Source organism: Vipera berus (genome assembly GCF_964194415.1).
Source record: "Vipera berus genome assembly, chromosome: 6".
Lineage (NCBI taxonomy): Eukaryota > Metazoa > Chordata > Lepidosauria > Squamata > Viperidae > Vipera > Vipera berus.
Genome location: NC_138208.1, coordinates 56,923,006 through 56,938,024, shown reverse-complemented (window position 1 = coordinate 56,938,024; position 15,019 = coordinate 56,923,006). Strand labels below are relative to the sequence as shown.

Genomic DNA, 15,019 nt, shown 5'->3' with positions numbered 1-15,019 from the left:
CTTCCTGAGATGTGTGCAAACCTGGTGGCCAACTACAAGAAATGTCTGACGTCTGTGATTGCCAACAAGGGTTTTGCCACCAAGTACTAAGTCATGTTTTGCGAAGGGGTCAAATACTTATAGAAGGTATCTTTAAAATGCAAATCTATTTATAACTTTTTTGAAAAGTGTTTTTCTGGATTTTTTGTTGTTATTCTGTGTTTCACTGTTAAAATAAACCTACCTTTAAAATCATATTCTGATCATTTTGTTTTGTTTTGTTTTTTTCCCCCTCAGGGATCAAATTTAATTATTTTAACTGTTTTTAACTCTTGTATTGTATTGATGTTTTTAAATACTTTGTAAACCGCCCTGAGTCCTACGGGAAAAGGGCGGTATATAAATTCAATAAACTTAAATTCAATAAACTTAATTTCTTTGTCAAGAGGGCAAATGTACAAAATCAGCAGGGGATCAAATAATTGTTTCCCTCGCTGTACATAGAACTATCCCTAAAAGGCTAGTTTTCCTACTGAAGTCAAAGTAAAAATATAAATGCCTACTTACCGGTAATTCCCATTGAAATGTGCAACTAATTTCATATGTATCCCACCTGATGTTGTTACTAATCTTCTATATATTTTTAATACTGATATTTTTTTCTGTCAAAAAATATCCAATAGCACTCTGACACTCAGCTTCAACAAGCTGTTATACAGTATTATTACAAATGTAAGCTAGAACTTTAGGAAATTTAATTATTTGCTATTTCACTTTTGCCATACTTGTTATCTCTGACCCCTACTCTGGTAATTGTTGTTACATTAACAGACTAATAATTGCTAGTACTACTCTGCTCTTGTATCATCTGAGTCATTTGTATCTAGCAACATTTGTTCTAGAGCAGGGGTGTCAAACTGCCGGCCACAGGCTGGATGTGTCATCCGGAAGTCACACCCACCCTGTTGCCGGCAATGGCAAAACCGTCCTGATAGTTGCACGACATCATGTGACATCGCGAGTTTGACATGCCTGTTCTAGTTACATACAACCTTGTGTGTCTGTGTGTGTGTGTTACAGGTTATCCCCAGTCCTTATTTAAAACTTTATATATTAACAGTACTTCTATTCTAACATAAACAAAAAGTCAAAAACCTTTCATAACCTGAGCTTTTACTTTCTCCTCTTCCATATCTGTCAAGGTATTATCAGCAACCATATGATCCATTATATAAGATGTCTTGATATCACTTTCCAAAGCTTGACGGTTCTGAAGCAAATAACTTCTAGCTCTCTGGTCCATGTTTATTGTTCCTTTTAGCTGAGTAATTCTATGAGCTAACCAAGACACAGAAAATTTCAGTTATAATGTATGAATATCACTTATATGTTACTTTAAAAATGAGAAGACAGAACCTTGGATTACTAACATTAATCAGTATTTCAACTTGCAATAAATTATTGAACAGTTGTTAGCTACCTTTGGACTTCAATACTGATACCTAGCCACCAGTGAAAAACTGTGGCAGATGACTGCTTATCAACAAATGAACCTAGAATTATTCATTTTAATTTTCCTGAAATATATTTTCCAATTATAAAATGGTCCTGATACCATATAACTGCAAGCTCTCCAACTGCAATCAGAGTAGTATAAAGAATGAGGAATAAGATAATTAAACCAAAATTATATGCTCTAGAACAGTGATGGCAAACCTTTTAGAGACCGAGTGCCCAAACTGCAACCCAAAACCCACATGTATCGCTGGGTGCCGGGTGGGTGTGGCCCATTGGGTGGGTGTGGCCCATTAGGTGGGCATGGCCCATTGGGTTGGTGTGGCTGCGGTGGTAAGTTCAATCAATCAATTCCAACTTTGTGAGATTTTTTTTTCCGGCGAGAAGTTGAAATTGATTGATTGAACCTTTTTTTTGCACACAGTGGCGGAGGCCTAAAGTGAAAAGGTTTTATAAAATCCAGCTGACTGGGGTGATGGTGCACGTGCACACAGAGGGCTCTGCGTGCCACCTGTGGCACGCGTGCCATAGGTTCGCCACCACAGCTCTAGAGACATTGGTATATTACAAGTAGTCCTTGATTTACAACCATTTGTTTAATAACCGTTCAAAGTTACAAGGCCATTGAAAAAAGTGACATATGACCATTTTTCACACTTATGACCATTGTAGCATCCCTGTGATCACATGATCAAAATTCAGATAAATTTGTATGTTATTTATGATGGTTGCAATGTATATGATCACCTTTTGTGATGTTCTGACAAGCAAAGTCAATGGGGAAGCCAGATCAATTAACAACTGTGTTATCAACTGTAGTAACAACTGTGGCAAGGAAGGTTGTAAAATAATAACAGAAATTTTGGGCTCCACTATGTTCATTAGTCAAGGTTTACCTATATACAAATTATTCAGTTGATCACATTATTTATGCATTATCCCAATATTTTATTTAAGTGCAATCTTACCAAAATACTTTTTAGCATTTATTTAACTAATTACATAAAGTTAACTTCAACTATAAATTTGCTTTAAACAGTCAAAGAAAAGAGTCTAATTTGATATCTTTAAATGATACCTTTGCATTTCTAGAACATCACATATATACATCACATATATATTTACAATTAAAAAATAAAAATATTTATGTATTAATTTGTTTGCTGCTCATCTCACAAGTTGACTCTGGCTGGATGACAATGTTAAAAGGAATAAAACTATACAAAAACATGTTTATAAGAAGAATAAAATAATATAAAATAGAAACTATATAATCATAAAAGTAAGATTTTAGAAATAAAAGCAATCTGAAAGTTAATGTTTAACACAAAATACTAATTAGCCTAAAAAACAGTAACAGGCTTATGGGAAAAATAGATTTTATAGATTAATAAAATATGCTATTGCACTGTATTAAGTACAAATTTTATATAATAGCAAGCTAAAGCAATATGTAGTAAAATTTAAGCACAAAGTATTGGAACCTAACAGCACATATTTTAATGTTACACTGTCAAATACTAGAACCTCAAAAATGTTTTAAATAAATTACATATACTCTGAATAGACAAAATGGCACGTATATATTGCTACAAGGCTTGCACTATGATTATCTAGCTGAAAAATATATGCAACATAAAGATTTCTTCAACATTACCCTAACAACCTGTTCTAGGTCAATAAAAAGGGAGAAAGTGACATCTAGAGGATAGGGTTGTAAGTTTTCATAATTTTGTAGGTTTAATTTGCCCTATCAGAGACCTATCAACAAATTAGAATGATTTCATACAACAAAATACTAACTTGGAGATTATCCACTTGAAGTTCATTAGGACTGTCTTGTACAGATGTGTTTACTGCTGTAGGTAATAAATTCAGTTAAATATTCGACGTTGGAATAACCTCGTGAAAAATTCTTGCCTCTACTTCGAACATGCACTTACACCACCACTTCATGCTACTGAAAATGTTCAATTCCCAAGACACCACTTGCCTTCCAAAAATACAGGAGTAGACTTTTCAATACAGAACACGTTTCTTTAGGTAGGATAGCTCTATCCAAATGAAAATACAAATGGCGAATTGCCCAAGCAAGCTATTTAAGGAAAGGTGACGTCTTGCTGAGAATTTTCTACTGCCCGCTCCGCTCCTAAAGTTGGCCCGCCCGCCCTATTTTTTTTTATCTCGATGACTCCTGCCCTCTCGCATTCTCCAACCCACCTTCAACACGCTTTTATTTTCTCTCTCTCTCTCTCTCTTTCGTCGTCTTGTCTACCGTCTCCCCGCCCTCAGGCTTGCTGCAAGGTTACCTGGAGGCGTAAGCGGTGTTCGTGGGAAAGGAAGCGGGCGGCCCCGATAAAGCCCCTCACACCTCTCCGCCTTCACCCCATTTCAATTGCCCCCGGGACGGGCACTCGGGAACTAGCGGCCACTTCCTCTTTCGCGAGGCGAATCGAGGAGGCAAAGAGCGAGAGGGGCGGGGTAAAAGCACAGGCGAGCCTCCGCCAAAGTTCCTCGAGAAGGGTAGCTCGAAGAAGCGGAGCGGGTCGCCACCCGGCAGCCACGAGGCTCGAGCAAACAAAGCCGACGCCTCGCGCCCAGGCCACTCGCTCACCGTCTTGGCTCAGCTCGCGCCCGGCAAGAGACCGCTGTGACAGTCTGCGAGCGCGCGCCTCCCCGCTGCTCGCGCCGCGTTCATCTCCTCATGCCCCCCCCCACCCCTCCGCCTACATCGATTAGCAATGGCTCGCGAAGAGCAACTACGGCGGAAGGGGAAGGGGCGTGCATAGCCGAGCATGCGCTTGGACGTGGCGGTCCGTCTCGGAGCGGCGGCGGCGGCGGCGAAGAATCTTCCCATAGAACTTCGAGTTGGGCGCTGGGCTGGAGTACGATTAGGACGGTGACCAGTTCAAGTGTTTGCACTTTCTATTGTGGAGGTAAAGTGTGTGTGTGTGTGTGTGTGTGTGTGTGTGTGTGTAGGGAGAAACTGGAGAGCGGTGGAAAGGGAAAGTATTATATAGATAACGCTGCAGTTTTAACTTTCAGCAGTAGAGAAGCAAGTTTCTAGAACATAGGAGCAATGTTGTTTTAGCATTAAGTACATTTGGTGGGAAGTAAATTTGGTTTTGACCGAAATGGAATTCTAAATAAAAGTTCACGGTGTGGGGAATGTAGGGAGCTTCTTTTGGAGAAAAAAAACTATTAGGAGATTGACACACTTCTTCAATTCAGTGCATGAATCCTGCATCAAGACATGTCCGAAGTCAAGCGGAGGAAAGCAAACATTTCCAAGCCAAATGAAGATGAACAAAAGAAACAAGTTTTCAAGAGTACCAAATCCATGAGGATGGATCTGCAAACAGCTTCAAGTTTGTTATCTCTTGTTGCCAGTCTAGGGCTATCATGGTAAGCCAAATGAAAGAAAAGTTGGTACTGTACAGCTCTGGTGAACTGTCTACATGGTCGCTAAGAACCAACTCTTGATGGCATGTAATTAATGATAAAAGACAACAAAAGTGTTAATTCTTGATTTTGGCTGGGTGGACAACCTGATGGCAGAAAAATGCCTAGTGGTCCATCGAGTCTGCCCTTTAAGATTTTGTGTTTTCTTTATTATTTTTAATTTTTATTGGATAATGGACATGTTTATCCCAAGAATGTTTAAACTCAGTTACTGATGATTGGAACTTCTGCCTCTGCTGGAAGTTGGTTCTAAGCTTGCACTACTTTTTCTGTGAAATAACTTTTCTGCCATTACTTTTTAACTTCCCTCCTGTCAATTTGAGGTTCTGTCCCTGTGTTCTTGATTTTTGCTTAATAATGAAAATACTGCCTTCTATATTCACACTTAATATATTTAAAGGTTTCAATCATGTCCCCCATTTTCCTTCTGTTGTCCAGGCTGTACACACTCAGTTCCTCCAATCTCTCTTGATATCTTTTGTCTCTCAGACCTTGCACCATTTTTGTTGCCAATCTCTGGGCTTGCTCAATTTTATCAATATTTTTTAAAGTAAGGTCTCCAGAATTGGAAATAATATTCCAAATAAGGGTCTGACTAAAGAAAGCTGTGTATAGTGGGATTAGGATCTCCTTTTTCCTGCCAGTGATCCCTCTAGTGATGCATCCAAGAATTTTGTTTGTCTTCCCGCTGCCTGGCCACACTGTTTGCTCATTTTGCAGTCATCTGCTATGAGCACACCTAAATCCTTTTCTTCTGTTGTTCTGCCTAACACTGTATCCCCAATACTGTACTCTGCAGAGGATTCTTTTTCCCCAGCTGCATGATCTTACATTTAGAAACGCTGAACTACAGTCTCACATTTTTGATCGATTTTCTAGTAATGCCCAATAGTTTTTCATGTTACAAATATCCCCAGCAATGTCAACTCTATTTCATACCTGTGTATCATCAGCAAAAAAAAGGATTAAATAACCTTTTGATAGCATGATATTAATCTTCAATTTATACTTAATGGTAAATGTTACATTTATAATTCATTTATGAAGTCAAGATGAAATGGCCTCCTTTGTATAATTGCTTAGAAGTAAAAATCTATTCTAGTGATACATGTATAGAGATAGGCTGGCTAAAGAATTCTCTATGTCAGTTTATCTGGTTATTTATGTAAAATTTCATAGCTAATTGCTATTCTTGAAAATAAGATTTAAATGTTAATTGAATAGCAGAAGCAGATGTTACTAAAACTACCGGTATTTGTACTTAATATGTACCTAAGTGATGACTGGATTAGCTTGTTTGGTGACATTTGATCAGTAGGTTTTCCTACAATTCTCTTTCTCTAGGCACTTCTGAAAATCTGCTCGTATATTAATGCAATGTAACAAAAATTAATAAACAGATTGTTTATCAGCAATCAGCAAAATTAATAATAATAATAATAATAATAATAATAATAATAATAATAATAATAATAATAAAGTTGGAAGGGTCCTTGGAGGTCATCTAGTCCAACCCCCTGCTCAGGCAGGAAACCCTATACCATTTGAGGCAAATGGCTGTCCATTCTCCTCTTAAAAACTTCCAGTGTTGGAGCATTCACCACTTCTGGAGGCAGGTTGTTCCACTGGTTAATTGTTCTGTCAGGAAGTTTCTCCTTAGTTTTTATTGTTTATAATCAGCAAATGCATTTCTGATTTGTGCAAAGCCATCAGTTCCATTGAACTATACATTTTTGTTGGGATATTAAGATATAAATTATATATAGCCTTTTGTGCAAATGTGTTCTTAAATTGTTATTGCAATTTATTCTAAAATTGTGGAACATTTAACTTTTAAATGTTTTGTTGCTAAACATTTGGTTTTTCTACATTTCTCAGGTTTCTTTTTCAGCAGTCTGTTCAGTTGGCTGCTGTAGAGAAGAAATATCACATATTAAAGGAAGAAGCTGTAAAGTTTCAAGATATGGAAAATAAAATTAGCACAATCTCTGAAAAGGTAATAATTCAAATAGATATTGCTATAAAATTTGGTATTTATTACTATCTGAAAGCTGCCATTGCATCAGCCATTTACAGTCATAAGGAAAAAATTGTTGAACAATTAAATATACAAATCTAGATTGAAAATTAAGTTTAATATTCAAAATAGTCATTTGATTGAAATCTAAATAGTGAAATATACCAAATTCTGCAATACTTTGTATACCCACTTGGAAGTAAATGCCATTGGATTTAATGGATCTTTTTCAAAGTAAGTTTATATAAAAATTGATTTACCTGCAATCCTATTCTAATTTAGAAATAACTTGCACTAAATTTTTCTAGCCTCAATTTGAATCAATTACATATTATTTCCTAAATCTATACCTTGCTTTTCATTAAAGTTACTATATATAGCACTCAATCTTCCAATTTTTCCCACCAAGAGCACTATGAACAGTTTAACCATTACACAATAATTTAAGTCTTGTTTGATATAGCATCTGAAATTTTCAGTATAGTTTTAAGAATGATTTTGGGAAAATCATAGCTTAGGACCATGAATGCTTCCAAACACAGCTAAGTTCTCCTGGTCATCAGTTTTGCTTCTTGAAATAATGTTTAGTAAAAATGCCAGGGAGTAATTGCCATAATCAAATGATATTGTAAAATAAAGCAACTTTTTTATTCTTCTTTCTTCGCACCATTAATATAAACTCTCTTCTTTGTAGCTCTATTTGTTCTATTACTCCTCTATCTGCCTTTCTATACTTAGCAGTAGCTTGTTGCTTCTTTCATTGTTTCTTTTAAAATAGTAATGACTTTTGCTTCATATTTGTCTTGCTTCCATGTTTTACGTTATTTTGATTCTCCTGTCCCTTTGCAAACAAGTTTGTCTTCTGCATGCCATTCAAAGGTTCATTGTCAGATAAAATTTAAATACACTGTATATAACTTGCAAACAGTAAGTAAAAATGGACATTGTTTTGTGTTAAAAATGCAGTTTGAATCTTCGAGTGTCCTGCAGGAGGTTGCTTCATATGTTTCCATCATAAGTGATTTTGAGCAACAAGTGTCTAGCCTTCATAACTTCATAGAGAATATTCAAAATAGTCAAAAGATATGCTCTAAAAAGTTTCAGACTATTAGCAAAACCTTTCAAAAGGTGGTATACTCCTGGGAAAGAAGCACGTCTGAGATGGACACAAATACCAGCAACTTAAGATTGGATACCAAGATTTTACATAGTGAAATAATTTCCCAGATCAATACAGTGGATCAGGGACTAAAAAAACTTTCTGAAAGACTGAAAGATCTAGAAGACAGTACAATTATGAACCTTAAAACATTAAATAGGCAAGAGGAAAATGAACTGATAAAGATTGAACAGCAGCTGCAGTTGGATAAAAACATAGCTGAACTATTAAAAGAAGAGCAAAACAGCCTTTTGGTCAGAAGTAATGATCTGTACCAGAAACTTGTATTTTCTGAAGACAAACTCCAGGAATGCAAGACCTCTTTACCAGTGATAGAAAATGCTATTTATTCCATTCTTAGACTATCAAGTGAGCTTGTTGCCGCAGAAAGAAAAAAAGAAGACATGATCACAAAGGTAATTAGTGTAGAAAATGAAATAACGAAAGCTACTTCTGAAATAATGAACATACAGAACGCTCTTGAAGACATGCAGTCCAAAGATAGCTGAATAAAAAATGAAGAAGAATCTTAATACCACAGAATCAAACAATGTTACCAGCAAAACTTTTAAGTAGCAGCAGAAGCCCACCATAGTGTGAACAGTATTGGTATGGCGGCTGTATAAACTTAACGTTTCTTTGGCTATCATTTATATTTTTGGAGACACATGTACACAAAGAAAATAAATACTAAAAGATTTGTTAATATATTGATCATACTGGAAACATCTATTTATTTATAGACACGTTGCAAATAGAATGAGACTTGTTATTTTGATGGGAGTGAAAAGACTAGGAAAAGGAGGAAAAAACCTACAAGGCAGATTACAAACGTCTTTTGTATGTTGCGAAGAAAATTATAGGTAGTCCTTGAGTTATGATGGTAATTGGGAGCAGAATTTCTGTTGTGAAGTGCTGCAGTGGTAAAGGGTAACATCACACGACCATACTGCTGAGCAGTATGGTAGCCCCATTGTTGTTACCTTGTTAGTTAACAAATTAGATAATCCCATCAGTTGTTAGCCAAGGATTATACCCCAATCCAAGCCATTCCAGGCTTGGTCCCTTTCAGTCCCAAGCCTAGATGATGTAAGGCAGGGCTTTTCAAACTTTTCACAGATTGTACCACTTTTAGGACATGACAGTATTTGAGTACCACCAGTGCTTAGCAAGGTGTCAAAAACTTGATGACTAAAAAAAAAGTGGGGAGGATTTTGGGTTTTATTGATTGGATTCATTTGTTGTTGTAGAAATGGCTAGTTTATAATATGGAAAAGTAAAAAGTTGAGGTTCAGTGTTAATGCTTCCTTCTACTGCAACAGAGGAAGTCTGTTCTTTTTCCCTTCTCCCCCTCACTCTTTTCCCCTTTTTCCTCCCCAGTGTGTGTCCTACTATTTACTTTTGTATTTTTTTCTATAATAAAATATTACAAACTGCAGAAAAAAAGGAAAAAAGTACCAGTTTTAATTTCTTCAGTGACTGTTCCTTTGCTGAATCACTTTCCCTTTGCACTGACAAATGTATGATGAATTTATCCATGTTTATTAATATGCACCACTACCAGCTAAGCTCAGGGGTGTTCAAACTTGGCTCTTTTAAGACTTGTGGACTTCAACTCCCAGAATTCCTCAGCCATCATGGCTGGTTGAGGAATTCTGGGAGTTGAAGTCCACAGGTCTTAAAGTTGTTAAGTTTGTAGACCCCCTTCTTCCTCTCTCCTTTCTGAGCTTTTTCTACGGTGTAGTAAGAATGCACCCCCTCCCCCCAATCCCTTCCCTGTACCCTTAAAGACACAGGAATGATGATGATAACTTTATTGTCACTTTGAATGTACACCAATTGGCATACATCAAAATGAAATTTCGTTGCATACAGCTCTCAAAGGGTCACCACTCCTTGTTCGGGGCCCGCTCAAATTTCACATTGTCCATTTTAGTCTCTAGGGAGTGAACGATGGCAAACAGGACAGATGGAAATGGGGCTCCATGTGGATTAGCCCTCAAATTCGCTTGTATTCTGACAACCTCACCTTCTTTCCTTTTTCTGATCCTGACTCTTCCACCCTTTCCTTAAAGAGGCCTTGCTTCTTTTCGCCCCTGGAGCACACTGCTGCTGCTGCCGCCACCAACTCCTCCAAAAGCCTCTCTCTCTTCCTCTGGGCCTGCCGACAGCCTCATCCAGTTCCTTCACTCCATAAGCTCCAGGTCCTCTCCTCCTCTGGAAACAGCCCTGATTTGCAGTAGAATCCATCACTGGGCCAGCAGTCAGATCTTGCTGCTGGCAGAATCAAGTGCAAGGCAAGCAAGGCTCACAAAATAAACACATAAACTGTTTTTCCCCCCTTTAAGCTGCCTCAAGCGTGTCACAATGTTGCAATCTGAGACTGAAAGACTCCAGCAATTGCGAAAAGCTTTAGCCTTAAATTAAGCCTGTTTACCTTCAAAGAAAACTTTCTAAAAGCCATAGACAGACTCAAGATAAGGGAGTAAAACTAATTACATTTGTTTAAAGAGATTAAACCTACGAAAGTTAACACTTTGGACTCATTGCTAGCTTAAAATACAGACTAAAATATTCCAATAACCAAAGCACATAGACCAGGGGTGTCAAACTCAATTTCATTGAGGGCCGCATCAGCATTGCGGTTGCCCTCGGGGCTGGGTGGATGTGGCCTGGGTGGGTGTGGCTTACTGGGTGGGCATGGCTAAAGTGTGTATGGCCTACTGGGTGGGTGTGGCCAGCTCTACATCGTTCACATCAAGGGTGCCTATGGGGGCCTGGGCAGGAGTGGGACAGATCTGAGGGTCTTTGGCAGGAGGAGGGTCTCTGGGCCAGGGCCAAGGCAGTGGGGGCCATTCCCTCACTGTTTTCAGGATGGCTTTGCGGGCCGCATGAAACCACTTCGCGGGCCGGATCCGGCCCCCCGGGCCTTGTGTTTGACATGTCTGACATAGACCAAGCCTCCGAATTACAAAACGTTGGAAAAACTATACAAAAATCCTTATGGTAACCCAATCAAGCTGCTAATTAATCCAGAACTAAATAAAACCACCTCCTTTTCGACATGCCGGCTTTTCATTTCATCACTGCTGATTGCATTCTCCTGGCTGGAGAAAAGAACCAGGGGACCTTTTATTTCAGCAACAGCTGCTGCTTCTTCCCTGTCCATTTCCTCCCTGCCTGCTGAGCTCTCCTTCTCTTTCCGTTGTCTTTTTCTCCCCCTTTCCTGCCCAAACCATCTCCTTTTATAGCCTCTCCTCTTCTTTCGTCCCCCCTCCCTTTTTCTTCAGTTCACCTCCAGCTCCGTGCTGCTTCTGGAAGCACCAATCTGCTGGAGCCTGGCCAGCTCCTGGGGCTTCTGCCGAGCCCAGACAGTCCTGCAGCTGCCTCTCCGTCACGCTTGGGTCGCTTCTGCTCATTCCCCTCCCGCTACACTTCTCTAGGATGGTCGTGTACCACCTGCCACGTGGCAAAGTACCACAGGTGGTACGCGTACTACCGGTTGAAAAGGCCTGATGTAAGGGACTGCCTCTTCTTGACTTTCTCCCAGCCAATCTTTTCCCCTTTTGGTTGTCCACCTATAGTTACCAGCTGTTCCTGCTACCCACTCCTACCTGTCATTCCGTGTACCACCACTGTACCAGCTGGGCCCTTTTTCACACTGCCTTTTGCATCAGTGCCACCATATCTTCTCTTGCTCCCTTCCTGGGCCACCATTCATGCCTCACTCAAGACCTCTATTTGTGCACCAACCAGAGCCTTTTTTCAGAAAAGTACCCATCTAGAAGGTCCTTTCATGCTAGATACCTGGGGCCTTCTTTCACAAATTTTTCTCAAAAAAGGCAAGAGACGTGAAAGGAGGATCCTTCTACCTAGATCTTAAAAAAAAAAGCCTGGTTGATTTGTGAACTGGCACCCGGGGCAGGGTGCGGAGGCACTTTACAAGGCATAAGACAAACCGCAACAGCACTGGCGTGAAAGAGAGTGGCATAAAAAAGACCCCAGCTGGTACAGTACAGTAATAGTATACTATATAGTGGGTGCATGGATGAGCAGAGATGGGTGGTGGTGGCATCTGGCAACAGTGGATATGTGGTCAAAATGCAGTTATATGCCAGTGGGACTGAATTTCGCTCATGTGGCTAAGTGCAGTGCAACAGTCAGAACTTGAATGACGTAAGTCATTTTGTTCAATGCCATAATTTCAAATGGCTGCTGAATGGACTTTCAGCAAGGACTACCTGTACACAGAAATATCTACAAGAAGTCAAGCTTGATTCTAGGACACAGGTCTGCAACCCGCGGCTCCAGAGTGGCTCCCAGTCCTTTGCTATGTGTAGACCCCCCCAAAAAAAGTGGGACTAAAAAAGTTCAACCAATCAATTCAAATATGCAGGGTAGGTGCATATCTTGCCTTGGCTCCACTCTTCAGTCAAACCCTGTTCTGCGCATGCGCGCATGTACGCACATGCACACACATTTTTTGCGGCTCCCAGTTTTTCCTTTTGTGAGGGAACCGGTTCCAAGTGGCTCTTTCACTGTTTCAGGTTGCTGACCCCTGTTCTAGGATATAGATAATGAGGCAGCTGCATAAGTTACCAGATAAGGAAAATCAAGATTGAGGTTCCTTTTCAGCATGGTAGTTCACAGGATGATCTTGGCTCAATCATTTTCTCTTATGCCAAATATAGGGTTAACAGTGGGAAAAAATAGCTGGAAGAAATGCTAAGTATATTACCTTAAGTTTTTTATCTGTATGTTTTAATTTTATGCTTTTTTATCATTAAACACTATCAATCCAATACAGTTTTAAAAAGATGCTATTATTACTTTTATGCTGGTCTATGAGAGAGATACCGGCTGGAAATCACATAAAGAATGTTTAACAGTCAGCTGGGGCTTCTCATAACTTGTACAGAAACCACTATATCCAAGTTCTATAATGTCAGCATAAAAGGCTCACAAACCTAATGCTTTATTTAATAAGCTAAGGAAAGCATGTAAGAATATTCCCCTTTCCTTTTACAAAAGCTTACTGATAAAACTGGAGAATTTTAAATTACCGTACCTTTCATTGCAGGAAATCTGAATATTTTAAATTTCAATGTAATATTCTCATCAGACTTTTTACTTTTTAGTGTGAGATGGTACCAAGTTTGACAAATCAACTGGAAGACCTTAATATAATTCCTCAGATGAAGCATCTGCAAAAGGAGATTAGCATCATGCAGATAAGATCCAGTCGGTTAATTCAAGAAGAGGAGGAGCTCCAGCAAAACTTAACATCTCTCTTTGATGCAGTTACTAAACATGAGGAAAAAACTAAGGCCATCTCTGTAAAAATTGCAGATGTGAAGACTGACATTAGACGCATTTCAGGTCTTCAAACAGATATATCCTTATTAATAGAGAATCTAGAAATTCTAGAAGACAAAGTAAATAAAGTTGAAAAGACCTTAATACAGAATATAGGGGATCTTCTCACTAGCAGCATTGACAGGACTAAAAAGCTACAAAATATTGCATCTGAAAACACCAGAGAGGTAAAGCACATTAAGGCAAAATCATTTGAGCTGAATGCCGACTTTGCCAAGCAATTCAATAAACTTTTAGAATTGGAAAGTGATCGAGCTAAAGTTCTGACAACAGTAGCCTTTGCAAATGATTTAAAACCTAAAGTTCACAATTTAAAGAATGATTTAGCACATTTGCTACTTGTATTAGATGAATTAACATTACGAATAGGAAGACTGCTTGGGGATCTATTGGAAAGGCAGAAGGAACTTGCTCTCCTGAATAAAAAGCTATCTAATTTAACTTCAATTCAGACTGAAACTGAATGACAACTATTTCAAATAGGAACATATCTAAGAACATTTCAGTTCTAACAAATTAGCGTACTTTGCTCTAACGAAGTTGGATGTTAAATCTTAATTTAAAAATCTGCATATAGCAAATTTAATCTTCAAAGGGGCAATTTTGTTTTGATGTCTGAATTAGCCATTCTTCAAGTGAAATCACGAGATTTTTAAATTATCAGGTGATATCTTTAACACTGGTGAAAATCTGGTAAGATTTAGGTTTGCATCATGTGTTTCTGCAAAACATTCCCAGCATTTTTATAAAATAGAACAGAACAATATTGGAGAATTTGACCTGAGATTCAGGTTTTAGTAGTTAAGACAAAATCATTTGTTAAGCATTTTCATATTATATTGTTTTCCTATGCCAGGTGTAATTCATTAACATGAAATGGGCATAATTTATTTCTTATGATATGGTTAAATGCTAACCATCCTCAACAAAGAATGTTCTAGACTTAAGACAGGGGACACCAACCCCCGGACTGTGGCCCACTACTGGGCCTCAGCCTGTTTGGAATTGGGCCATGTGAGTGCAATTCCATTTGTACGAATGGGAGGATGAGAATGCTTGCGTGCAAAGTATGCCTGCACTCACACAACCACCTCCCACCCGCCAAACATAAAAGGTTGGGGAGATGTAATCTTATATTTATGATTTCCAAAAATTTACCTATGTACTTCTGAAAACTTAACTTTTCTCTTTAATTCTGAACTTCAGAACCAATTTTAAATATTCTAGTTTTAAATATTTTGATAGTAGATGGCTGTGTATAGATTCATACATATGATTCAAACTGAATACTTGAGGTCTTGAAGTCTATTTATAACATACGTTTGCAATTTTTCATTCTGACTCTATTAATTTGCTTGTGAGAGCCTTAACGGTATAGGATATTTTCCTGCCTAATGTAGTTTTTTTCCTTAGAGGTTTCTCTGGTTAAAATATTTTGTTGTATTGCACCATTGACAATTTACATGATGATTATCCATTTTGTTCACTGTTTCAAAAACATTTAATTCATA

The 15,019-nt window shown here is 38.4% G+C and overlaps 2 protein-coding genes across 9 annotated transcripts in view; one reads left to right on the top strand and one right to left on the bottom strand.

Moving 5' to 3' along the window:
* Nucleotides 1-4,200, bottom strand: part of APAF1 (apoptotic peptidase activating factor 1) — a 70,910-nt gene extending 66,710 nt beyond the window's left edge. For 2 of the 7 annotated variants that reach the window (XM_081331199.1, XM_081331200.1), the window contains exons 1-2: nt 3,715-4,200; nt 1,145-1,317 (exon numbers count right to left, since the gene is read on the bottom strand). In XM_081331199.1, coding sequence (XP_081187325.1) covers nt 1,145-1,282 — 138 coding nt within the window. In that variant the 5' untranslated portion in view covers nt 1,283-1,317; nt 3,715-4,200. Of the gene's footprint in view, nt 1-1,134; nt 1,318-3,297; nt 3,354-3,714 lie in introns of those variants that run through there. The other 5 variants (XM_081331194.1, XM_081331197.1, XM_081331195.1 and 2 more) reach the window with 4 other exon arrangements.
* A 1-nt stretch (nt 4,201) lies between these two features.
* IKBIP (IKBKB interacting protein) lies at nt 4,202-14,968 on the top strand. Of its 2 annotated transcripts, none has more exons than XM_081331204.1 (4): nt 4,202-4,430; nt 4,726-4,899; nt 6,835-6,952; nt 13,271-14,968. In XM_081331204.1, the coding sequence occupies exons 2-4, from the start codon at nt 4,748-4,750 to the stop codon at nt 13,973-13,975; spliced, it is 975 nt and encodes a 324-aa protein (XP_081187330.1). In that variant the 5' UTR covers nt 4,202-4,430; nt 4,726-4,747; the 3' UTR covers nt 13,976-14,968. The 2 variants fall into 2 exon arrangements, with proteins under 2 accessions (XP_081187330.1, XP_081187331.1); XM_081331205.1 differs by lacking the exon at nt 13,271-14,968 and adding an exon at nt 7,940-9,568.
* The last annotated feature ends 51 nt before the right edge of the window (nt 14,969-15,019 follow it).